General features: G+C 41.4%; 1 protein-coding gene across 3 annotated transcripts in view; it reads right to left on the bottom strand.

Annotated features, from left to right (window-relative positions):
- NEK10 (NIMA related kinase 10) overlaps positions 1-27,776 on the bottom strand; it is a 141,805-nt gene that overhangs the window by 47,733 nt on the left and 66,296 nt on the right. For 2 of the 3 annotated variants that reach the window (XM_065399062.1, XM_065399061.1), the window contains 2 exons: positions 4,622-4,751; positions 3,976-4,046 (listed from right to left, as the gene is read on the bottom strand). The exons of the other annotated variant lie outside the window; for it this stretch is intronic. In XM_065399062.1, coding sequence (XP_065255134.1) covers positions 3,976-4,046; positions 4,622-4,751 — 201 coding nt within the window. The remainder of the gene's footprint in view (positions 1-3,975; positions 4,047-4,621; positions 4,752-27,776) is intronic. 3 annotated transcript variants of the gene reach the window in all.

The raw sequence follows: 27,776 nt of genomic DNA, 5'->3' as shown, positions 1-27,776 counted from the left end.
CTTCAGTACAAAGTGAGAACATCTGCTAACTAGTTTATAAAAATATTATTGCAAAAGTCTTCATAGTGGTAAATTTTAAGCAGTGTTCTCACATTCAGTATTGTCTCATATACTGCAGTTAACTGTAGGGCAGCATTATATGTTAATAATATATGACAAGGTCTACATCTGATACTGAAAGAAGAGTGGCAGAGCAGAGGACAATTGACAGCAGCTGAGGATCTGCCCCCAAAGTACTTTCAACCAGCTGAGTTCAGGTATGTGTGTACATGAATCAAACACACTTCTTGAAGGGAAAATTTCAGAAAATGATTTTGTTTTTCCTAAAAGAGTGCTATTTTAATAAACATATCCTACATTTATAGTAATACCTTATAAGATGTTTTATACAATATTTGAGAAAACAAGTCCATTTAAATCTCTCTCTGTGTCAATTGTTCAAGATCATTATGGTGCATGTCATTTTGTTCCTCCCTGGTTTTATTCAAACTTTTGCATTCTTTTCCTTTTAACAGATGCAGGCTTATTTGCTGTTTTAAAAAATGGCAATCAAAGGGAAGTTTATTTTCTTCACTTCAATCCAGTGAAATTTGTGAGAATTTCCAAGAATCATGTGAGCTGGAAAGGACCTCTAGTGGGTCATTAATCCATTTCCCCTGCATCATGGCAGAACTGGTTTATTTACTACTGAACATCTAAAAGATGGATATTTAACCATGAATATAATCATGACTGTGATTTCACAACTTCCTCTGGCAACAAGTTCTTATATTTACAAATTTTACCTGAAATACTGAACATAAATTACTAATTGCAACATAAAGCCATTGTTTCTTTGCTCCTCATTGGCTGAAAAACTGATACCTGGCTTATTTATAGCATCCCTATTATGGACAGAGATCACATCTCAATCATCTGGAGTGAACATGTCCAGCCCTCTTAACTTTTACTCATAGATCTTATTTTCCACATCTCTTATTTTTGCTGTTTTCCTTGAACTCTTTTCATTTTGTCTAAATCTCTTTGAAAGTATGAAGCAAAAACTGAACAAAATACTTCAGTTGACCAATATTAAGGAATGCAGAATATTTATCTGGTTTATTTTATGCTTGCCAAAACTGTTAATATCACCCAAACAGAGTATTTGTGCTAGTGACACCTTATTCCCAGCTTCTTTCATATAATTATCTGTTATATGAAATTATATTTCATATAATTATCGATTACAATTTATTAGAATGTGGATAAAGTGATGAAAAGTTCAGTTATATTGATAATTATATGGGATTATCAGTGAACAGGTTACAGTAGTCACTGTGTGTATAGTTATAAAGGGTAACTAAATAGTGGGCCCTCAACCAATCAGATACTTCCTTTTACAAATTTTGAAGTATTATTATGTATTTATGAATAAGAGGGAGGAGGAAAGACATAAAGGGACAGATCCTCAGCACTGTGAAAAGGGATAGCTCCCTTGAAGTCACCATGAGGATCTGATCCAGTCAGAAAGAGACAGAATGAATACATGATTATGGCACGATGAGGCATGAAGGTATTATCAGGATACATCTGGGATGACTGCATAATTGTTAAGTGGTGAGCAGTAAGTGAGTAATGCAAGTCATTCCAAATGAGTGCCAGAATGTGCCACATATGCTACAAAACCCCATACCTATTTTAGAAATGTTATTGTTTTTTATCTTCTTTCACTTGTATAGCCAGGCTCCCTTAGTTACCATGAAACTAACTGTTCAGGGATCAGGAGGGTGCCATAAAACCCTTTGAAAACAACCAAAAATATGTTTTTATGCCTTAAAAATGGCATGACTTGAAAGTAATTTATGTCAGGACCGTTTCAAGCTAGAGTTTGAATCCTACTGGAAAGCTGGGATTCTAACTTTTCAAATACATCAATAGGCTTGGAAAGTTTAGATTTTTACTGGTAAATGTTGGTAAATATCAATTTCACCATACACACACAAACTGACCAAAAAAAAAAAATACTTCCATTGATAATAATCTAAATGTACAGACAGGCACAGTAAGAAAAGTGCTCCTTGAGAACTCAGAGTTTGATTTAAGGCTATTTACTATCTATGTTCTGACATGTGATGTTGACAATTCGTGTTTTAACAGTTCTAAATCTTTAGCTCTTTGAATGTCAACATCTCCTGTCATTATATAATTATTGTCTGACCCCTATTGCTTGACCCCCCTGATAATTTTCCACAACTGTGAAAATGTAAATCAATAAAAATCTAAAAAACCATTTAACAATAAACATCAATAGTATCTGTCAAAATTATAAAAAAAATAAAAATTGAATTCTGCTAAGCCTAGACATAAAGCTAGAATTTCTCACCGTTCACGGCCATGAGAGAACAGGAACTCTATGTATAGAAATGATACTGATATAGGACCCAAGTCTTCCTTTTGTGGGGTCAGTTTGACTTTTTTGGAGGCAGAATCCCACATTTGAGGGAGAAAGCAGAAGCATTTTTGTTCCAGGTTGATTTTTTTTAAAGGGAGGCAAGGTGAGCTGAAGCTGCTCAGAAGTGCACAAACTCAAACTGTGTACTTCTTGCCTTGCCCATTATCACCAGTCATAGTGGGCCACAAGCTAAATACTGTATGAGTCAACAGTGTAACACTGTTGCAAAAAAAGTAAACATCATTCTGAGATGTATTAGCATGAGTGTTGTAAGCAACAAGAACTAATTCTTCTGCTCTACTCTGCAATGATTAGGCCTCAACTGGAGTATTGTATCCAGTTCTGGGTGCCACATTTTGGGAAAGATGTGGATGAACTGGAGAGAGTCCAGAGAAGAGCAACAACAATTATTAAATATCTAGAAAACATGGCCTATGAGGGAAGATTGAAAAAAAAATTGGTTTGTTTAGTCTGGAGAAGAGAAGACTGAGAGGGGACACGATAACAGTTTTCAAGGTTGTTACAAGGAGGAGGGAGAAAAATTGTTCTATTTAACCTTTGAGACCAGGACAAGAAGCAATGGGCTTAAATTGCAGCAAGGGAGGTTTAGGTTGGACATTAGGAAAAACTTCCTAACTGTCAGGGTGGTTAAGCACTGGAATAAATTGCCTAGGGAGGTTGTGGAATCTTCATCACTGGAGATTTTTTAAGAGCAGGTTAGACAAACACCCATTACGGATGATCTAAGTACTTAGCCCTGTCTTGAGTGCAGGCGACTGAATTAGAACAGTGGTTCTCAAAGCCGGTCCCGCCGCTTGTTCAGGGAAAGTCCCTGGCAGGCTGGGCCGGTTAGTTTACCTGCCGCGTCCGCAGGTTCGGCCGATCGCAGCTCCCACTGGCCACGGTTCGCCGCTCCAGGCCAACGGAGGCTGCAGGAAGGGCGGCCAGCTCATCCCTCGGCCCGCGCCGTTTCCCGCAGCCCCCATTGGCTGAGAAAAAGAAAATCAAGGGATACAACAGAGGTAACTCTGATCTATAGATATATGTTTACAAACTGTACATTCATAAATGCTTCTCATTACATGAAGATAAATACAAGAGAAACATCCTGAATTTAAAACATTTCTAAAAAAACTCCTGTATCAGTAGAAACAAATGCACATTCCATTATAATTTGCAGAATATGGAAACATGCAATATCTTAAAAAGAGGCACTGGGAGACTCATTTTATTACACGGCTCTACCTATCAGGCACTTTTTAATTATAAAAAAGGAAACATGCAACCAATAAACCATTTACAAGAGGAACCAATATTACAGGGCTAGACATGCTGATGATAGTGGCACGTCTTATATGTCTTATTAGCAGTGTGAGCACATCTCTCTTTCTTCCTTTAACCCTGAAGTCCTTTTACATTCAGAGACAAAAACTGAAGATTATTAAAGTCAGTAAGTTGTTACATTGCCATCTGTATTAATGAAAATGTACAAAACAAAGCACCTTTCTGGTAAGATTGAGAAATAAAACTACATGAGTAATTACCTTTTAATAGTAACTGACAATTTTTCAGAGTAAACTCCTTCTGGCACTGGTTCATACATAGCCTCTACTATCTGCAAAATAAATAGGTGAGAGTGAAGAAAATAAAGATATTCCATTATACACATGGAAGTCTGTGTGATTAATGTTTTTCCTTGGAACAACATGACAGACATTACATCACCAGTATAAGTACATAAAGAAACTTTGGAGCATTTCTTCTAATGCAGAACTTGTTATCAGATAAACAGATTAATATAATATTAAGTAACTGTGGGCTAAAGAACAACAGGGTGAGTCAGCGTGAAATTTACACAAAAATGAAATATCTTTTATCTATGATAATGTTCTAGACTGCTAGTAATGCATGCCCTATTGTAAATCCAACCCTATAGTACCATCAGAAACCTTTAGAATCTAAAGATCCTACCATCAAATGATAGGGTAAAAATGTATTGGTAATTAAACTGTAAGATGCTACTGTGTATAGAGTGTAACTTCTAGTGGTCCACACCCAGATTTTACTTCTACTCATTCACATTTTTGTACTGTAAAGTAGCTTGTCTTCTACAATCATATATTTGAACCCTGGGGGACCCAGTAGGTGCATGCAAAAATAACTGCAGTTTGATCTAGCAAACCTGCGTACTTTAGTTGCCAAGGAGAGCATATTGGTGCTGTAAAAAGGTGGCTTCAGAGTTGCCATCTGATAAAGAATGCACCCCGCAGCCCAGACATCAGCCTTCTCGCCATATGGTTCACTCTTTACAACTTCAGGACTAAATAAAAATAAATACAATTTAATACTCACTGAAGGTAGGAGAAAAGATCAGGTGTAGAAAATACGGAGTTATTGATATCAATATGTAAACACAGAAAACAAAAGCAATCAGTTACCATTTCTTAAAAAGCATAATACCATTTTAAGTTTGTGATGTATTACTACTTGTGCATCAAGAAATGTCATCACTTTATCTAATGATGCCTGGTTATAATTCCACAATCTTACAGAAATACAACATACTATAGATCACTGAATAATGCAAAATTAACTAAAATAAAATCAAAATCTATTAGTTTGAATTTTAAATACATTTGATTTACTAAGTTCTTACTCCTCTAAGGTGGTCACTTTTCACAATCAAGTTTTATTGGCAAACATGTTTCAAAAAGCAAATTTCAGGTTACACGTGGGAGTATTTGTGGAAACAGGATTTAAATTTTGCACAAGTATTTATTCATTCCAGGAGTGCTTGCTTTCTCGTCCAGTTGTGAATCAATACCACGCAACTCAACTGACTAATTATATTTAAGCAACACAGTTCAAATTTGGAATATTAACAATAATTAAAAAAAAATCAAAGATATTTGTTAATAAATTTGAATAATGAATGCATTTGGAGAAATCCTTGTTTGTTGATATTAATCAAGCAAAAATAGGCTACATTTGAATAAATTATTTGTTGCTAGTTATTCACTGTGCTCTACAATGAATTTTGATAGATCAGATAATTGCTTGCAAATGAAAGCATTTACTTTCTCATTGCTTAAATACTGTAGGTACAAGTGTAACTGATAGCTATTTCATTTCTGTAACATTTGTGCTCAAGACACTAGTGGTGTAAAGGTTTGTTCAGTTGTCCCTTCATAATAACTGTTGGTTTAATGGATTAAATTAAACTACTGCACTCAGATTTTGCTTGTGTGATATATGATGTACCAATGTTATTAACACATGCATTGTCAAATGCTGTGCTGCTCCAAAATCTGAATTACAGGTCTACTGTGACAAAAATACTATAGCAGAACTTCTGAGTTACAAACACAGTTATGAACTGACCAGTCAACCAGACACCTCATTTGGAACAAGTATGCAATCAGGCAGCAGCAGAAACCAAAAAAAGCAAATAAAGTACAGTATTGTGTTAAACATAAAGTACTAAAAAAGGAGGGGGGGAATTTAATAAAAGATTTGACAAGGTAAGGAAACTTTCTGTGCTTGTTTCATTTAAATTAAGATCGTTAACGCAGCATTTTTCTTCTGCATAGTAAAGTTTCAAAGCTGTATTAAGTCAATGTTCAGTTGTAAACTTGTGAAATAACAATAATATTTTGTTCAGAGTTATGAACATTTCAGAGTTATGAACAACCTCCATTCCTGAGACGTTTGTAACTCTGAGGTTCTACTGTACTACATTAGGAACATTACAGGATGTAATTTTGCTACTCTTGTGATAAAACAATACCTTTTGTTCTCTCTTGTTTAGACTTCAGTAATGCACTATTTCTGATATTGCTGCTTGCACAATTAACAGACTAAAATTGATAAAAAAATAGTTCTGCTACTAAGATCCTATTTACAGTAGATGGAGGAAGTAAATAATTTCAGTTTGGGCTCATTTAAACTGGTTGCTAATGAGATGCCAGGTGCTGTCTCAGTTAACAAAGCCCTTCAGAATTTTGGACTATGCTCTTGCTGTGATGTGGTCACAATTTATGACAATCAAGGTAACCTGATTCTGGGTTTCATATCTCATCAAGTAAATGTCAAATTACGTGGTAGTTTCTTTCATTTAGCACCTTTTCTCTGCAAACCAGAGATGTCAAGGATGCAGCCATTCTTTCACTCTTAAAATCAGCCTGACCTCACTTGTTTTTTCCTTTGTTTTCAGCTAATAACGTAGAACTTGGAACTACCGACTGTATGATTAAGTTACTGACATCTTTAGTAAAATGCCTTGAGATGTTTTGGCATGAAAAGGCACTGTGTAAATTGAAGTTACTGTTGCAAGTCAAGATGAAGTTAAATGCTAGAAGGCATGCTGGTATGTATAAAATAAAAGAAACAAGATTGGTTTTCAAATGAAGCGAAAAGGGATACCTTAACAACGTAACTACAACAACAGGAAACTGGACTTGTGGGCATGCTGTCGGGAAGTGAGTAGGATTGATTGGTTATTAGTTTTCTGATCAAATTGATTAGCAAAGGTACAAATTTGTGGGTGAGGGTTAGCTGGCAACTTTCTTTCAACTGTTGCCATCTCTGCATAATCACGGAGAAAAAAACAGTGTTAGAACATAACACTCTTTTTATAAATGGCTTTTAGTTATTCCTCACAGTGACTTTCAATTCATTATGAGGCTTTTGGTAAATGGTCATTCTGTACATTAACCTGGATCTGTTCACAGAGACAAACATGAATCTGGCAACATAACTGGACAGTGAGCTTCTTGAGGGGAAAACCTTGCCTTACTCCGCTTGTACAATGGTAAGCACATTGTTGGTGCCCAATAAAAATAAACCTATTGTATGAGTTCTACAATCTTCCATTCTAGTCATCACTTTAATTGGAAAATACTAGGTTATAAATTATTTTTTAAAATGCCTAACTGATATTAGATAAAACAGAGTTTCTCACATTTTTATCATAAGTATCACCAGATTTAGTGTTTTATTTTAAAGCCCCAGCTCCTGGAATCACAGGAGTACATGAGAATTTCAGCTTTCATTAAAAAAAAAAAACAGTTTCTAGCTTTTGTGACTCCTAAAAACACAAATCAGAAGGAAAATAAAAAGAACAGCCAAAATATTTTAGATCTAATGATTTTAAGTCAAACTTATGATTTTTGCAGGCCTGACTCATGATTTTTAAAAAGCTGCTCAAACTGAATTTTAAACATCTGATTAACTTTGCACAGTTTACATTGTTTATATTTTGCATATCACCTTATTGCTCAGACAACTTCCTGTGCCTCCTTCTGGCTTAAATAACATGGTTGGACCAATTGGTGGAGCCAGGTACTCCTCGGATCAGGGTGGTGCCTTGGCTGACACTGTAGTCCTACTAGCTCCTCAGCCCACCAGATTTTATCAGACACTGGGTGGAGGCCAGGCTGCAGCGGCTGTGTGGGAACTTACAGTGCTGGGTTTGAGACCCGGGACATCACAAATACAATTATTGAAGCAACTGGCTGCAAGCTCCAGTCCTGCAGCCCCATGGGCTGAAGCTGAAAACGTCATGGATGTCTCTGGAAGTCACGGATTCTGTGACATAAATGTAGCCTTACTCATGACTAGTAGACAGATTGTTTGGAAGTCTTGAAGACTGCTGAAGGTTCTACCAATGTCAACATTGACCAAAGACACACTAGAATTTGAAAAGTGAACCCAAGTGACCTTCTACAACAGCTACGCTCCACTGAACAATGGAACCATCAACATCAAGCATTAACCTCATGTGGAAGATGGAGCTTTCTCAATAACTGCCCTACCAATCCAAAACTCACTCCCAAAAAATATTAGGATGACCAGAACATCAGCATTTTCAGAGTAAACTGCCAAACTCACTTCTTAGACTTAAGTCTTCCCACAACAAAACTACAAAAAACTAAAGAAAAAACAAAAGAAAAACTCCACCCAAACTCTAGGTTCTGCTGATTGGAGGAATGAGAGAGATGTATGTGCAAAATTCACGATTAACTCAAGGTGAAATTCATTCTTGTGCAAATGATCCACATAGGACTATGCATCACTTAAATCCCACTTAATCCCTCAAAATAAGGCATAAATGGCATAAATTTAAGTGTTGCATAGGCCTTATGCTGTCTGTATACTGTGGTGAATTTCACCGTCAGACACCACAGTGATGCACGTTATATAAGAACCTAGACAGATAGATTAGAAATCTTACTATAGGTTTCTTTCTTGTTTTGGGCAAAATTTCAGATTGGTTCCAGTAATCTGGCAAGCTATGAGCTCAGTAAACCAAAGTCCTGGGCAATGGAAAATAAGGAGCAGCATCTAGTGAACAAAAGAAAGAGAAAAAGGTGGACACGATTTTTCTTAAAATGATTAAATTTTTATTTTGGTTTGACTGAGCTCTGTACTCAGTTATGAACCACTGTCATTGTTCTGTGATCACTTGGACACTGCTCAATCCATTGCTGTGCATATTTGAATTTTTGCCTGTTTTCTAAATCCTGATCCAGCACCATAGGCAGTCCACAGGGACAGTGGGACCAATTTCATTTCTTGTTCTCAGGAGAAGCTGGCTGGAGACAAAGGGGGCAACCCTTTCAGTCTTGAACCATATCGACAGAGTTAATTCATCTTCCAATTGACTCTTTTTCAATGTAGAGATGAGTAGAAGTCATGAAGTTCATTTCTGGACACAAGCATTCTCAAAGTCTGAGGGGATTCTGATGTGCTGTTCCAGTCTGGGCTCCATCTCTAATTTTATATGAGCCAGATGGCCCCATTTATACTCAAATGATAAATCCCTGAACTTACTAAGCTGTTATGATGTTTATTGAGTGGATGGAGAGCAATATTAAAAGAAACAGCTAGTTTATATTCAGTTTTCTGTTTGAACCTCAGAAGGAAAAAACACATGAAACTTAATGAAAATACATCTTTTTGCCATCAGCACCATTCCACAGAAGGAAAAGGAAAAACAGAAAAGCAGTTGCCGCATCATATTTTTCTTGATATAGTATACTGCAAACTACAAATACCCAGATGGAATTACAGCTTCATAATTACTATTAAAAGCAATGAAAGAGAAGGAACAGGACCCACAAAACTGACAGATTAAATAAAGAGGCACGGTGAACATTGGTGACAGCCCTTTGCATTTCTCACCCCACAAGCTTTTAGGGGATACTCTCTTTACCCCTAAAGTGCTGGAGCTGAAAGAGGATTTTCAATCAAGAATTGGAAACTTTGCTCTTACAGTTTTTTATTTTAAAATTTATCACTAAGAAATTCAATACTTTAATTCATTTCAAACTTCTCATTTGATTGTGTTTTTTTGGTAAATTGTGTATGTGTGTTTTCTTCTTATTGCTTCTTAAAACAGAACACTTACAGACACACTATACCTCAAGAGTCTATAAAAAATTAATCACCTCACTTCCAAGAGATTTTACACACCATATGTGGGACAGGTGGGGGAGAGCACTTTTATTACTTTTAGTTTGCAACTTTACAATGTAATAAATCCTTTGCCACCATGAGGGGAGTGTACTGAGTCCAGGGGCATATAAGGGTGGCAGCCTGGAAGTGCTGTTCGACCCAGCCTGCTCAGCCTTACTCTGTTCCGGTGCGGTACCTTTGGCACATAAGGGTGGCAGCTTGAAAGTGCTGCTTGGCCCATCCCACTGAGTCCAGGGACAAATAAGGGGTCAGCTTGAAAGTCATGATTGACCCGGTCCACTCAGACTTGCTCTGTTAGGGTAGGTCTACACTACGGGATTAATCCGAATTTATATAATTCAAATTTTGGAAACAGATTGTATAAAGTCGAATGTATGCGGCCACACTAAGCACATTAATTCGGCGGTGTGCGTCCATGTACCGGGGCTAGCGTCGATTTCTGGAGCGCTGCACTGTGGGTAGCTATCCCATAGCTATCCCATAGTTCCCGCAGTCTCCCCCACCCATTGGAATTCTGGGCTGAGATCCCAGTGCCTGATGGGACAAAAAACATTGTCGCAGGTGGTTCTGGGTACAGCCTCACCCCTCCCTCCATGAAAGCAACGGCAGACAACCATTTCGCGCCTTTTTTCCTGGGTGAACACTGCAGACTCCATACCACGGCAAGCATGGAGCCTGCTCAGCTCAAGACAGCAGTCATGAACATTGTAAACACCTCGCGCATTCTCGTGCAGTTTATGCTGAGCCAGGACCAGAAAAACGAGGCGAGGAGGCGGCGGCGACGGCAGCGCAGCGACAAGCGTGATGAGGACATGGACATGGACATGGACACAGAATTCTCTCAAACGGCGGGCCCCAGTGCTTTGGAAATCATGTTGTTAATGGGGCAGGTTCTATCCATGGAACGCCGATTCTGGGCCCGGGAAACAAGCACAGACTGGTGGGACCGCATAGTGTTGCAGGTGTGGGACGATTCCCAGTGGCTGCGAAACTTTCGCATGCGTAAGGGCACTTTCATGGAACTTTGTGACTTGCTGTTCCCTGCCCTGAAACGCCAGAATACCAAGATGAGAGCAGCCCTCACAGTTGAGAAGCAAGTGGCGATAGCCCTGTGGAAGCTTGCAACGCCAGACAGCTACCGGTCAGTCGGGAATCAATTTGGAGTGGGCAAATCTACTGTGGGGGCTGCTGTGATGCAAGTAGCCAAAGCAATCACTGAGGTGCTGCTACGAAAGGTAGTGACTCTGGGAAATGTGCAGGTCATAGTGGATGGCTTTGCTGCAATGGGATTCCCTAACTGTGGTGGGGCGATAGATGGAACCCATATCCCTATCTTGGCACCGGAGAACCAGGGTACCCAGTACATAAACCGCAAGGGGTACTTTTCAATTGTGCTGCAAGCACTTGTGGATCACAAGGGACGTTTCACCAACATCAACGTGGGCTGGCCGGGAAGGGTTCATGATGCTCGCGTCTTCAGGAACACTACTCTGTTTAAATGGCTGCAGCAAGGGACTTACTTCCCGGACCAGAAAATAACTGTTGGGGATGTTGAAATGCCAATAGTTATTATTGGGGACCCAGCCTACCCCTTAATGCCATGGCTCATGAAGCCATACACAGGCAGCCTGGACAGGAGTCAGGAGCTGTTCAACTACAGGCTGAGCAAGTGCAGAATGGTGGTAGAATGTGCATTTGGCCGTTTAAAAGGTTGCTGGCGATCGTTACTGACTCACTCAGACCTCAGCCAAACCAATATCCCCATTGTTATTTCTGCATGCTGTGTGCTCCACAATCTCTGTGAAAGTAAGGGGGAGACCTTTATGGCGGGGTGGGAGGCTGAGGCAAATCGCCTGGCTGCTGATTACGCGCAGCCAGACACCAGGGCAATTAGAAGAGCACACGAGGAAGCGCGGCGCATCAGAGAAGCTTTGAAAACCAGTTTCATGACTGACCAGGCCACAGTGTGAAATTTCTGTTTGTTTCTCCTTCATGAGAACCCACCCCCTTTATTGACTCATTCTCTGTAAGGAACCCACCCTTTCCCTTCCCCCAGCTTGCTTTCAAAGGAAATAAAGTCACTATCATTTAAAAATCATTTATTCTTTATTAACTGATTATAAAAAGAGGGAGAGAACCCAGGTGGGGTTTGGGAGGAGGATCGGCGGGAAGGAAAAGGCCACTTAAAAAAGGTTAAAAAAATGACAGCCTTTTGCTTGGGCTGTCCACTGGGGTGGAATGGGAGGGTGTACAGAGCCTCCCCCCCCCTCCCCCGCGTTCTTACACGTCTGGGTGAGGAGGCTATGGAACATGGGGAGGGGGGAAGGGGGTGATACCGGGGCTGTAGCGGCACTCTGTTATCCTGCTGCCGTTCCTGAAGCTCCACCAGACGCCGGAGCATGTCTGTTTGCTCACGCAGCAGCCCCAGCGTTGCATCCTGCCTCCTCTGATCTTCCTGCCGCCACCTCTCATCTCGAGCGTCTCTCCTCTCCTCACATTGGTCCCTCCTGTCCTCACGTTGGTCCCTCCTGTCCTCACGTTCACTGGCTTCTTTCCTATACTTTGAAACCGTGTCCTTCCACTCATTCAGATGAGCTCTTTCACTGCGGGTGGATTCCATGATTTCTGCGAACATCTCGTCTCGCGTCTTCTTTTTCCGATGCCTTATCTGAGATAGCCTTTGGGACGGAGGAGGGAGGCTTGAAGAATTTGCAGCTGCTGGAGGGAGGGAAAAAAGGAGAGAAGTTTTTAAAAAGATACATTTTGCAGAACAATGCTTATACTCTTTCACGGTGACCAACACTATTCACATTACATAGCACATGTGATTTCTGTGCAAGGTCTCATTTTGCCTCTTAATATTGAGTGCCTGTGGCTTTGCTGCTAGAGATCACAGACGCAGGTCCGGGCAACAGAATTCGGCTTGCATGCGGCCATGGTAAGCCATTGTCTTTCGGCTTCTGCGCCCTCCTTTCCCACATACCAAGCAAAGCCTGTTGAGTGCTGCGGTTTTCCTGTTAACCTTCAGCAGCAGAAAACAAACTAACCCCCCCCATCCAATTCTCTGGATGATCGCTTTATCCCTCCCCCCACCGCGTGGCTGGTATCTGGGAAGATCCCTGCTAGCCAAACGCAAAAAGCTCTGGGCCAATTCCGCCCCCTTTCCCCCCACCCCCACCCCCGCGCTTGGCTAACTGCAGGGAAGGATTTCTTTTCAGCCACAGGCAAACAGCCCAGTAGGAACGGCCACCTCTGTCCTCTTAATTAAATTCCCGTATTTCAACCAGGTTACCATGAGCGATATCACTCTCCTGAGGATTACACAGCGAGATAAAGAACGGATGTTGCTTGAATGCCAGCAAACACCGGGACCATACGCTGCCAGGCTTTGTCATGCAATGATATCAGATTACTTGCTGCAAGCATGGCGCGGTCAAGTGTCCTACCATGGAGGACGGAATAAGGCTGCACTGCCCAGAAACCTTGTGGCAAGGCTTTTGGAGTACCTCCAGGAGAGCTTCATGGAGATGTCCCTGGAGGATTTCTGCTCCATCCCCAGACACGTTAACAGACTTTTCCAGTAGCTGTACTGGCCGCGAATGCATCCCAAGTCCTCAGGGCAAAGTAATCATTAAAAAACGCTTGCTTTTAATACAAGTTTTATATTTTAAAAGGTAAACTCACCTGAGGTCCCTTCCATGGGGTCGTCGTCTTGGATACTGGCTTGGGAGGGTACTTCAGTCAGGCTGAGAAAAAGATCCTGGCTGTTGGGGAGAACGGAGTGCTGGGTGCTCTCTGCAAGCTCGTCGTCCTCCTCCTCCTCCTATTCCCCGTCCGCAGAATCCTCAGGTGTAGCTGATGAGATTATCCCCACCTCGGAATCCACGGTCAGAGATGGGGTAGTGGTGGCAGCCCCCCCTAGAACTGCATGCAGCTCGGCGTAGAAGCGGCATGTCCGCGGCTCTGACCTGGAGCGACCGGTTGCCTCCTTTGTTTTTTGATAGGCTTGTCTGAGCTCCTTGACTTTCACGCGGCACTGCTCTGAGTCCCTATTGTGGCCTCTCTCCATCATGCCCTTGGAGATGTTTTCAAAAGTTTTGGCATTTCGTCTTTTCGAACGAAGTTCTGCTAGCACTGAATCCTCTCCCCATATAGCGATCAGATCCAGTACCTCCCGTACGGTCCATGCTGGTGCTCTTTTTTGATTATCGGCCTGCATGGTTACCTGTGTTGATGAGCTATCTGTGGTCACCTGTGCTCTCCACGCTGGGCAAACAGGAAATGAAATTCAAATGTTCGCGGGGCTTTTCCTGTCTACCTGGCCAGTGCATCCTAGTTCAGATTGCTGTCCAGAGCCGTCACAATGGTGCACTGTGGGATAGCTCCCGGAGGCCAATACCATCGAATTGCGGCCACACTAACCCTAATTCGAAATGACAATATCGATTTTGGCGCTACTCCGCTCGTCGGGGTGGAGTACAGAAATCGATTTTAAGAGCCCTTTATTTCGAAATAAATGGCTTCATTGTGTGGACGGGTGCAGGGTTAATTCGATTTAACGCTGCTAAATCCGAATTAAAGTCATAGTGTAGACCAGGCCTTAATGTGTGTGTGTGTGTGTGTGTGTGTGTGTGTGTTCATCTGGTTCTGGGACTGGAGGAACCCAGCCCTGGGGAACCTAGGTCCTGCAGGATAGCTCCATTGGACAGAGACTTGCAGAAGTGAGAAGTAGAGCTCCATATGAAAACACAAGTGACACAAGCAGTACATTAATAGAATTACAGAACCTCCCCTCCCCAGAAGAATAACCCTAATAAATGAGTGTACCCCAAAGTAACAGGCAAATCTGGTAACAGTTGCCTCTTCAAGATTACCAAAGCTTTCCATTAAGAAAGAAATTATTCCTCATCAGCTCTGAAAAACAGGAGAGGTTGGAATTGCAGCTCCAGTGCCAAAGTGGTCCCCTTCTTTTAATTTATATCAAGCTAGGGATTTTGCACTAGCATGGTGTAACCACAGATATTCGTTGAAGGTTTCTGGACATATCACAAGGATGAACACAGAACAGACATGGGCTTGGATACCTCTATCCTTTGAGCTGGGGGTGTCATTTCCAGCTTGAGGAGACATTCTTGCGCTAGCTCCTATCGAGCTAGTGCACTAAAAATAGAGTGCAGCCATGGCAACACAAATGGGAGGGGCTAGCTGGCTTGAATTTCTACGTAACGTGTCTGCTGGGTACACTTGGGGCAGGTAGCCCCTCCTGCTGCTTGCACTGCTGTGGCTATATGCTATTTTTAGTGCGTTAGCTAGATTGGAACTAGCACAGATATGTCTCCTCAAGCTGGAATTCATACTCGCAGTTTGAAGCGTGGACATACCCTGAGATAAATCTGACAGTCAACCAAGTTTGAAAATTGGGCACATCTGGGCTCAACAAACAAAAGATTAAAGTCTGTATTTGAGGCCTTTTTTAGTATTTTCTTTTTTTTAAAATGGGAGAGAAGGGGCAAAACTTTTCAATTACTTAAGAAAAATTAACAGGCCATAAAGGATAACTGTCAATAAAAGTGAATAACGGAAGAAGATACTCTCTTTACAGAATAGGACATTTGATTAGTAAAGATTTCTGAAACTGTAAAAGTTGTTTTTAAAAAGAAAGGCAACAATCACATGCTTGGGAACTAAGAAAATATTGAGATAACGTTGGGACACATTTTAAGACTATGGTTTTCTTTGCCCAAAGAAATCTGCAAAACCATCAATATGAAACTATGCCCCATATTCTTCATAGAGATATTGTTATGATATGATTATGGCATAACTATGATGTATTTTATCCAAGATAGGTCATGTGAGATATCATTGAAAAGGTCCTATTTGTATGCGTGTATCATTTTTGTATCTGAAGCTAGGAATATTGACTATAAATCTGTATTACAAATATGTTTACACCTGGGGAATGCCCACTAGGCAGAATGCAATCAGGCTAGACGGCTGGCTGGGAAGGGTCTTTAGGGAGAACAATAGGTCTTAGAAGAAGCTAATCGCCCACTGGCGAGCCTTCTTGAGGACACTACAAACAGCCTCTGAGTTATGGCTGCTCTGACCCTACAGGGGCATGTGACCAGATCACCTGGTACTGGACTCCATCTTGGAATACCAGTGTTTTTCCACTGACTGGGCATAGGAACCAAGAGGGGAGACAAAGGGTTCCCGCTATATGCAAAGCTCTTTAAGGCAGGGGAGTGACATCATCGTGGTTCTTCACTGACTCCCCACTCAAGAAGATTGCTGGAAACACCTGAGGAACAAAGACTGGACTAGGGGAGAAGGGCTGGACCCAGGCTAGAAGGTTTTCTACCCTGTGAAAGGAATACCTGGGGTTTTTAATAATAATAATAATAATATTTAATAATAATAATATTATTAAACCCCCCAGGTATTCCTTTCACAGGGTAGAAATCCTTCTATTATTATATTATTGTATTATTATTAATTATTATTATTATATTATTATTATTATCACTTAAAATCTATCTTTATAGATAGTTTATAAACTTGTTTTTGTTTTGCCTAAAACCATTGTGTGGAAATCATAACTGGGGGCAGAAAGCTGTTGCATATCTTCCTCCACATTGAGGGAGGGGGCAAATTTAATGAGCTTACGCTGTACAGTTCCCTGTGCAGCGCAAGACGGTATAATTTTGGGTTTACCCTCCAAAGGGGGGTGCATGCTTATGGAACTGTGAGGTGCCTTAGCTGAGCCTTCCCATGCAGTGCTGATTTCAGCATCTGTGTGCAGCTGCAGCTGGGTATGTCCCTACCTCTATGTGTGCTGAAGGGGGCTTGAGTGCCTGTCACAGCAGTACAGTGTAAAGGGAGCCCAGGCTGGTGAGTCAGGCGGGCTCAGTGGCCCCCTGTGGCCCCCAGTTCCAGACGGCCTCCTGTGGGGAGCCTGTCACAAGACCCGTTTTAGATGAATGGTAGTGCTAATCATAACTATTAGGATGTCAGCCATTTATGTACAAAGGCAGTTTCCACTGAAGCAAAATGACTTACAATTTTACTCTTACTTCATAATGCCGAATTGTATCTTTTCTTGTCTTTTTGTGAGTGGGCAACTACAGCTAGGTCAATCACAGTTTTATTACATTAAAGAAGGTAACAAAAGGTTTCAGATTAACTTTTGCCAGTGTCTTTTCGTAATACAAAAGTCACATGGGAAATGTTTAGCATTTCAAATGCCATCATTATCTACAGATCTTTTGGAAAAACTGCAGATGATCATTTTACTATGAGAGGAATTTTGCATTTACAGGACTAGGACAGTACATGCTGGTGAGAACACTATCATATTTTCACTCCCATATTTGTCCACTGTATTCTTATTCTATTTGTGTATATCTCTGGTAGTTGTTAGAGCAGGGGTGGGCAAACTTTATGGCCCGAGGTCCACATTGGGGTTGCAAAACTGTATGGAGGGCTAAGTAGGGAAGGCTGTGCCTCCCCAAACAGCCTGGCCCCACCCCCTATCCAGCCCCTCCCACTTCCCACCCTGACCCATCCAACCCCTCCTGCTCCTTGTCCCCTAACCGCCCCCTCCCGGGACCCCCTGCCCCTAACTGCCCCTGGGACCCCACCCCCATCCAACCCCCGTGCTCCCAGTCCCTTGACTGCTCTGACCCCTATCCACACCCCCACCCCTGACAGCCCCCCCGGGACCCATGCCTATCCAGACCCCCCTGTTCCCCATCCCCTGACCCCTATCCATGCCCCCGCACCCTGACAGGCCCCCCTGGGACTCCCATGCTTATCCAACCCCCCCGCCCCGGTCCCCTGACCACCCACCAGAACCTCCGCCCCATCCAACCGCCCCCTGTCCCCTGACTGCCCCCTGTGACCTCCTGCCCCTTATCCAACCCCCCGGCCCCGGCTCCCTTACCATGCCGCTCAGAGCAGCATGTCTGGCAGCCGCGCCGCCCAGCGGAGCCAGATATGCTGCCACGCTACTCGGGAGAAGCGCGCAACCCCGCCGCCCAGAGTGCTGCCCATGCAGCGGCATGGCTGCGGGGGGGAACAACTGCGTGGGAGGGGCCGGGGTCCAGCCTCGAGTTCACGGGCCGGGCAGGACGGTCCCACGGGCCGGATGTGGCCTGCGGGCCGTAGTTTGCCCACCTCTGTGTTAGAGAATACGCATGTATTGTACCTTACACATCTACAGCTTTACTGCCGCATATTTATCTAAATTACTTTTACCGCCAGGGAGCTGGAGGTGTTAGGGAAAGCGTCAGTAAAGTGAATCTCATTTATTCTTTATGAAGGCTCATGGAACAGTTGTAAATAAGTGTTTCACTGAATATGTAATTTTTTTAAAGAGCACTTTTTAAAACTAATGGGTAAAGTTTTAATTTGTAATCGATGTTCACCAAAAGTGCTATCCAATATAAACCATATCCAAAGGGTCTAATGTCGCTGATAAATGAAAAGGTGAATGTGCTCTAAAAATTTCCAGAAATATCTTAGCAAAGCTCCCAGAATGCTATATCGACCTTTTCAGAATCCCCTGTTCCAAGCACCAACTGTGGAGGGCACTATGGGATAGCTGCCAAGAATTCTCAAAATGCACAGGGTCATATGGAGTTGGAAGCATGGAAGATGAATAGGCCAACTAATTTCAAGACGGCTATGCCATAAACAGTTTTGCTAGGTGGCAGGAGCACTGCCAGCTTTTCTGCAGCCCTAGGTGGCGGAAGGTCCCGCCCCAAAATGCCGCCCCCCACAGAGGCGGCGGAAGGTCCCGCCGCCGAAATACCACCGCGGTCGTCACCCCCCAAATTGTAGCGCCCTAGGCGACCGCCTAGGTCGCCTAATGGGTTGCGCCGGCCCTGCTAGGTGGATGTACCAACTTGTGCTTGCTTCCATCATGTTAGAACACAGTTTTAATGTAATTTAATGGATACCTGAGAAATAAGGTGTTGGAAAGAATATGCTTCTGGCACAATTATGTATACTGTACTAAGTTCAAAAGCTGTAGTTTAGATAGATCCTAAATGGACCCTAGAGTCTTAGAGCTTACAGAGCTTTTTATTAAATTAATTAAAATGAGTGTAAAATGTCGACTGAAATGAATGTCTGAAAATTATTGGGGGAAAATATGTACAGTATAAAGAGACTTAAAAACTATATAAAATTATCCCCTGAAAAAATATTTATAAAACCAGTCATCATACTGGTTGATTTTTTAACAATTCAGCTAATTCCTTCATCACAGGAATATCACATTCAACAGAAAGTGTATGTTGTGTGATATCTGCCTCTTATTAGGCACCTAAAGTGGACTAGTCTCCCAGGAAATATGTACATAGTGGTGGTTGTTTAAATACATATATCCCAATTCAAAGATCTGTTCAGGGTCTCTTGAATTCTGCAGTCAGAAAAGGACTTTAAGAATCTTTAATTCTAGTAACACAGCTATCCTGTGGCACCTACAGTATAAAAATTTGCAGCAGAACTCACTCATTTTTGCCATAGAAATTGGCACTAACACTCTGCAGAATGCCCCGGGCTTTGGCTATAACTACTCGTTTGTCATTTATAAGTGGACTGCAATTATTAGAGCTTCACAGATTATTAGAAGCCGTAACTCTCAATTGATGGGTTATATAAATTGTAAAAATAAATGTTAGATCATAGTCACAATTTTCTTTCTCCCACTCAGCAGGACACAATTACAAACATTACATTGTGTAATCACATTGAGAGCATTTCATGTAAAGATATAATGCAATTAGGATTTGTTCTTTTTATGCATCTTTTTATGCTGATTAGGAAAAAACTTGCTGTGAGTAAAGCCTATTATACATTTTGGGGCAATGCTTTATGAATTGCACTGAATTATTTTTTATTTTTTAACACTTGTTTCAGGAACAATCTAATGAGACTTATAGACTCTAATGCAAGAGCTGATTTTTGTAGCAAGCTTCTCCCTCCTTCACTGTCTCATTATTCCTGAAGAATGTCATCAAGTACCACTTTTCACATTATAAAGAAAACGTTACAATTATCTAATTAAGCTCAAGTTCTCATGTGCATAGTTGTCTGAACTGGTTTCCTGCCTCTGGATTTTCAGAATTATCATCTGCAGTTCTGACTAATTATAAGCACAAATGCAAGCATCAACACAAGAGCTCCAATATCACATAAAGAGCCTTTGGGAGACAAGAAACAGAAAATGTGCATTAAAATTCTAATTTACACTTATTATTCCTTCAGACACATCTTAGAACACATCTAAGACAACCACAACAGACAATATACACCAAATTCTAAAATTTGAAGTGGAAAACTTAATTTCAATGTGACTTCTGCTTAAATATTATATAAGACAAGAGTTGCTATTTAGTTCAACGATCGGAAGTATGTTTCTTCTTATGCAACACCAAATCTTGCAAACTGTCAAGCTGTCAGTTTAAAATGAAATATTAAAGATAAATTATATTTGTAATTTGTGGCAAAGTGCTATCCAAGCTTTTAAAAATATTCTAAGGGTGCTCCTAGCATGTATTTGAAAGGCACATTTAAGAATTGATTCCTTTTTACCATAAATGTTTTGCAGTGAATCAACTGCAATTTTTCATAAAATACTTTGTAAACAAGCCTTAGATCTATAATCTTATGAATGGGTCAAAAAAGGAAATAGGCTTTTCTTCTTTTATGGAACAAGATCCCTATCCCTTCAAAAGTACAAAAAGTTTTCACTTGTTGAGCCGCATATCTTTCAAAATGAATTTCATACAGACTCTCTGTGCAAATAATGCACCTGTTGAGCCAGTCCACTAAATAACAGATGCTTATATAAAATGGAAACAGAAGCTGGGGAAATAGCAATATGGTGGAGGAGGAGCATCAACAACAGCAAATCCGGTTATTTATAATTCTATAGTCAATTTGTCTTCTATTTTAGCACACATGATAAGTTTAAGTAAGTTAAAGATAAGAGGATAAGAGGCCACAAAGTTAACTTTGTTCCCATGATGAATAATTCTTTCCTTAATTGTAAGAAAAATAGGCTGCCTTGCTTTTTCTTTCATGGATTCAAATGATCAAAATCCAAAATGTGGGGGGGAGGGATAGCTCAGTGGTTTGAGCATTGGCCCACTAAACCCAGGGTTGTGAGTTCAATCCTTGAGGGGGCCATTTAGGGATCTGAGGCAAAAAAATTGGTCCTGCTAGTGAAGGCAGGGGACTGGACTTGACTTGACTTGATGACCTTTCAAGGTCCCTTCCAGTTCTATGAGATAGGTCTCTCTCTCTCTATATATATATATATAGTAGTACAATACTTACAATATAGACTCACATGTTTCATGCCATGCCTAAATATGGGAAAAGCAGACAAGTATGTATGACAAGTGGGTTTAAGTTGGGACTGAGGGTGGCGTGGATAAGGTTTAGGAGCAGAGTATCAGCTTTGTAACCCACAATCTGACCTCTGAACACAGTAAATGTCAAACTTCAGAGTAGGAAGAAATTGTTTTAAACATCCTAACTGGCAAGGGACAAAACTGGATAAATGCCCAAATTGGATTTCATGTGACCTTATGATGAAGATGGCATTTTTTTTATCTCTTAGTAGAATTCTTCCTTCTCCAGGGGAATAAATTAGTGACACCATCAACTTTTCATCAGACATGAAGGGGAGAGACTCTACTCTGCATGCATATTTATATACAGTAATCAGCCAAAGCATATTTTTAATATTTTTATATTAAATAATTTTAATATTTCACTTTTGCCATACAATTCTACATCCACCAGTTCAATGACTGGGCACCTAGATTTGTATGAAAATATATTTGTTTCATGCATATGCTTGACTTTAAATTTAGTAAGATCATTTCAACACAAGTTTTAAAATTTCTGATTTTTCAAATTCCAGTGGGTATAATTTATATTTTACATGCAAATATGCATTCTGATTTTGAGATAGGCTCTGTTGCTCAAACATTATACTCCACATGATAAGTTTATAATCCAACAAAGCTTCACATTAACCAGAATTACTTAGCAACCTACACTACATGTACCCAGGTAAACCAGATCTTTGAAATATTTGCCCTCTAAACCATCAGTTGCCTTGAAAATTTTCATGGTAGAGCCTAATAATGCATCCTGTAATGTTAAACATAACTTAAGCATAAAAACTTGGAAAATCCTTATACCACTTCTACTATTGAAATAAAATATGGAGAATATGCCTATCTTATATCTCCTTAGTATGTATCTGGACCACATGGGAAAGAAAAGGTTACTTTCCATTCCAACTATGGTTCTTCAAGAGTTGGGATGTGCCCCCTTCCACATCCTCACTACATCCATGGACCTTATTTGGCACCAATTTTTTCCAGTACTGAAGTCATCCTTGAGTGCCCATCTTTAGAAATTAAGATGGCTCTGTATATTCACAGGGTTAGATAGCTGATCTGATGTTGGTCTAGACATATAAGGACTCTTTGGTGATGAAGACAAGGAGCCTCTGCAGCCTATTGGTGCACGTTCAGGTTGTGAAGGCCCCACACACTGAGCAGCAATCACAGGAAGGAGCTTCCCCCAAGCAGAACAAATAGTAGATCCACACATACATCTGAGAACATGGAGCAAGACTAGACACCACTTGATTCTCCCCTTCTTATCTGAGACTTGGAGGCATGGTTGGCCAGCACCAAAAGGTCTGATGACTTTAGTTCCAGAAAAAAAAAAATCCAACAACACAAATTACCTGCCAGTTACTATCCAACTAACTAACAAACAGTTTAGCTGTAGAAATTAAGGGACTTTTGTATCAAACACCCCAGAAGTAGCTCCAGACATGAACAGATGGTCTCTATATCTCTGGTTGGCTGGTTAGGGTCATATGGCTCTTTTATAACATTGCCAGAGAGGGTACTTGTGTGGCTCCAACAGGCACTGTTTTTCCCTGAAGCTCAGTGGCACCAGAGGACAAAACAAACAAACAAAATTTTAAGTACAGTAGAAGCAGGAAGCCTGCCAAACAGTCAGTGGGTCCACTGGATGGTTGAGATGCTAAAGGAGCACTCAAGAAAGACAAGACAGTTGCAGAGAAGCTAAATGAATTCTTTGCATCAGTCCTTCACTGCAGAGGTTGTGAGGGAGATTCCCATGCATGATCCATTCTTTTTAGGTGACAAATCTGAGGAATTGTCCCACACTGAGGTATTGATAAAGGGTGTTTTGGAACAAATTAATAATTTAAACAGTAATAGAAGGTTACTCACCTTGTGCAGTAACTGAGGTTCTTCGAGATGTGGGTCCCTGGGGGTATTCCCCCAAGAAGGAACTCAAATATTAAATTGGAGAACTACTAACTGTATTATGTAACTTATCATGTAAATCAGCCTCTGTACCAGATGACTGGAAGATAGCTAATGTAATGCTGATTTTAAAAAAGGCTCCGGGGTGATCCTGGCAATTGCACGCTGGTAAGCCTAACTTCAGAACCAGGCAAATTGGTTGAAACTATAGTAAAGAACAGAATTATCAGACACATAAATGAGCACATTTTGTTGGGGAAGAGTCAACACTGCTATTGTGAAGAAAAATCATGCCTCACCAATCTATTAGAATTCTTTGAGGAGGTCAACAAACATGGATAAGGGTGATCCAGTACATATAGTGTACTTGGACTTTCAGAAAGTATTTGAAAATGCCCTGCATCAAAGGGTCTTAAGTAAAGTAAGCAGTAATGGGATAAGAGAGAAGATCCTCTCATGGATCAGTAACTGGTTAAAAGACAGGAAACAAAGTGTAGGAATAAATGGTCAATTTTCAGAATAGAGGTAAATAGCAGACTCTCCCAAGGATCTGTATTGGGACCAGTGCTGTTCAACGTATTCATAAATGAACTGGAAAAAGGGATAAACAGTGAGGTGACAAAGTTTGCAGATGATACAAAATTACTCAAGATAGTTAAGTCCAAAGATGATTCAGAAGAGTTACATAGGGATCTCACAAAACCAGGTGACTGGGCAACAAAACGGCAGATGAAATTCAATGTTGAGAAATGCAAAGTAATACACATTGGAAAACACAATTCCAACATACATACAAAATGATGGGGTCTAAATTAGCTGTTACCACTCAAGAAAGAGATCTTGGAGTCATTGCGGATAGTCCCTGAAAACATCCACTCAATGTGAAGCGGCAGTAAAAAAAAGCTAACAAAGTATCATAATGAACCATTAGGAAAGGGATAGATAATAAGATACTAAATATCATAATGCTGCTATATAAATCCTTGGTATGCCCACACATTGAATACTGGGTGCAGTTTTGGTCACCCCAACTAAAAAAAGATATATTAGGATTCAAAAAGATACAGAGAAAGGCAACAAAAATGATTAGGTTATGGAACAGTTTCCATAGGATAAGAAATTAAAAAGACTGGGACTGTTTAGCTTGGAAAAGAGATGACTAAAGGGCAATATGATAGAAGTCTATGAAATCATGAATGGTATGGAGAAAGTGAACAAGGAAGTGTCATTTACCCCTGCACATAACACAAGAACCAGGGGTCATCCAATGTAATTAATAGGTAGCAGGTTTAAAACAAACAAAAGGAAGCATTTGTGTACACAATGAACAGTCAGCCTGTGGAACTCATTTCCAGGGATGTTGTGAGGCCAAAACTATAAGTGGGTTGAAAAAGAACTAGATATGTTCATGGAGGATAGGCCCATCAATGGCTATTAGCCAGAGAGGGTCAGGGATGCAACCCCATGCTCTGGATATCCCTAAGCATCTGAATGCCAAAAGCTGGGACTGGATGACAGGGGATGGATCACTCAATAATTGCCCTGTTCTATTCATTCCCTCCTGGACGCCCCATCATCTCAAGCACTGGCACCTTAACAGCAGGATTGTCTGGCTATGTGGACTCTCTCCTCAGGCCCTACGCTACCAGCACTCCCAGCTATCTTCGAGACACCACTGACTTCCTGAGGAAACTACAGTCCATTGGTGATCTTCCAGAAAACACCATCCTGGCCACTATGGATGTAGAATCCCTCTACACCAACATTCCACACAAAGATGGACTACAAGCCATCAGGAATAGTATCCCAAATAATATCATGGCTAACCTGGTGGCTGAACTTTGTGACTTTGTCCTCACCCACAACTAGTTCACATTTGGGGACAATATATACCTTCAAGTCAGCGGCACTGCTATGGGTACCCGCATGGCCCCACAGTATGCCAACATCTTTATGGCTGACTTAGAACAACGCTTCCTTAGCTCTCGTCCCCTAACACCCCTACTCTACTTGCGCTACATTGATGACATCTTCATCATCTGGACCCATGGAAAAGAAGCCCTCAAGGAATTCCACCATGATTTTAACAATTTCCATCCCACCATCAACCTCGGCCTAGACCAATCCACACAAGCGGTCCATTTCCTAGACACTATTGTGCTTATAAGCGATGGTCACATAAACACCACCCTATACCGGAAACCCACTGACCACTATACTTACCTACATGCCTCCAGCTTCCATCCAGGACACACCACACGATCCATTATCTACAGCCAAGCTCTAAGATACAACTGGATTTTCTCCAATCCCTCAGACAGAGATAAACACCTACAAGATCTCTATCAAGCATTCTTAAAACTACAATACCCACCTGCTGAAGTGAAAAAACAGATTGACAGAGCCAGAAGAGTACCCAGAAGCCACCTACTACAGGACAGGCCCAACAAAGAAAATAACAGAACGCCACTAGCTGTCACCTTCAGCCCCCAACTAAAACCTCTCCAGCGCATCATCAAAGATCTACAACCTATCCTGAAAGATGATCCCTCACTCTCACAGATCTTGGGAGACAGACCAGTCCTCGCTTACAGACAGCCTCCCAACCTGAAGCAAATACTCACCAGCAACCGCACATCATACGACATAAACACTAACCCAGGAACCTATCCTTGCAACAAAGCCCGATGCCAGCTCTGTCCACATATCTATTCAAGTGACACCATCATAGGACCTAACCACATCAGCCACACCATCAGTGGCTCGTTCACCTGCACATCTACCAACATGATATATGCCATCATGTGCCAGCAATGCCCCTATGCCATGTACACTGGCCAAACCGGACAGTCTCTACGCAAAAGAATAAATGGACACAAATCTGACATCAGGAATCATAACATTCAAAAACCAGTGGGAGAACACTTCAACCTCTCTAACCACTCAGTGACAGACTTGAAGGTGACAATTTTGCAACAAAAAAACTTCAAAAACAGACTCCAAAGAGAGACTGCTGAACTCGAATTAATATGCAAATTAGATACAATTAACTTAGGTTTAAACAGAGACTGGGAATGGTTGGGTCATTACACTAATTGAATCTTTTTCCCCATGTTAAGTTCTCCTCACACCTTCTATGGGTCATCTCGATTATCACTTCAAAGGTTTTTTTTCTTCTGCTTCTGATAGCTCATCTCAATTGATTGGCCTCTTACAGTTGGTATGCGTACTTCCACCTTTTCATGTTCTCTGTATGTATAAATATCTTCTGTCTGTGTGTTCCATTCTACGCATCCGAAGAAGTGAGCTGTAGCCCACGAAAGCTTATGCTGAAATAAATTTGTTAGTCTCTAAGGTGCCACAAGTACTCCTGTTCTTTTTGCGGATACAGACTAACACGGCTGCTACTTTGAAACCTGTAGGAAGATAGGATACTGGACTAGATGGATCATTGGTCTGACCCAGTATGGCCGTTCTAATGTTTTTATTCCATAGAAGAGAATATACTGAGGCCACCTCAAAGAAGCAACATTCTTTTTCAATTAACTCTTTTGGAGCTGACAAGTCCAGAATTCTATTGCAAAATGCATTTGCAACCATATTGGAAAATTGAAGAACTAAGACCTATATTTTCTGCAAAGTTCCACAGCAGGGAAAAAATATTTGAAAAATTCCATGTGTTGGAGATAATGAAAAATGAGCTACTCTCTTTTCTCAGATGTGTAGATTTAGTAGTCGAGGAAAAGAGGCAAGGAGGTGTGTGGACTGACACACACAGAATATAATGGGAATATAATGGCCCAATCCCACAGATCTTGGTCATATTCACTAAGTAGCAATCCCTCTGCATGCCTTGCATCCTTCCCCTGCCAAGAACTGTAAGGCTGCCATTAGCTCCCAGCAGTTTGCCATATAAATTAAGATACATGGCTATGAAAGAGAACCTCTGTCCCATTCTGGCCAACTAGACTCCTTCCATAACGTAGATTTGTAAAACAAGTATTGTAGCCACGTAGGAGGTGATGGCGGAAGCATCCCAAGCAGCAGATGGCATCACTCCTAGAAGGGGTAAGGAGAAGGCTGCTAGCAACTCTGCAAGCAGACGAGTGATGAACAGGGAATTCGGTGCTCAAAGCTGGTTTAAACACAACTATCTGGCTGAGCTCCTCAGCAGTGCTCCCAACACTCACCTCCTCCTCCCTCTCCCAACTCTCTGCCCCAGATTGCCCCCTCCGCATTCCCCAGCTGCCCCAGATTCATGCAGGAGAGAGCAAAGGTGCTCTTATCAACCCCTCCCCCACAACTGCCTATGTCATCACTAGCGGGGAAGATTCATGTTTCTCTTTTGATTCTCCCAGGCTGCCTCCTATTTCTCTTGGGTAGCACAGGAGTTCCTTTTCTGGTGGTGATTATCCTCCATCCAAAATTCTTTTGGGGGAGAAGCCACAAACATTGGGGGGGGGGGGAGAGAGAGAGAGAGAGAGAGACTGAAGAGAGAAGAAGAGCAGGGCCACTAAAAATCCAAAATTTATGGT

Source organism: Emys orbicularis, chromosome 2 (assembly GCF_028017835.1).
Source record: "Emys orbicularis isolate rEmyOrb1 chromosome 2, rEmyOrb1.hap1, whole genome shotgun sequence".
NCBI lineage: Eukaryota > Metazoa > Chordata > Testudines > Emydidae > Emys > Emys orbicularis.
Note: the sequence above shows the minus strand (reverse complement) of the source record. Positions and strands in the feature narration are given on the sequence as shown.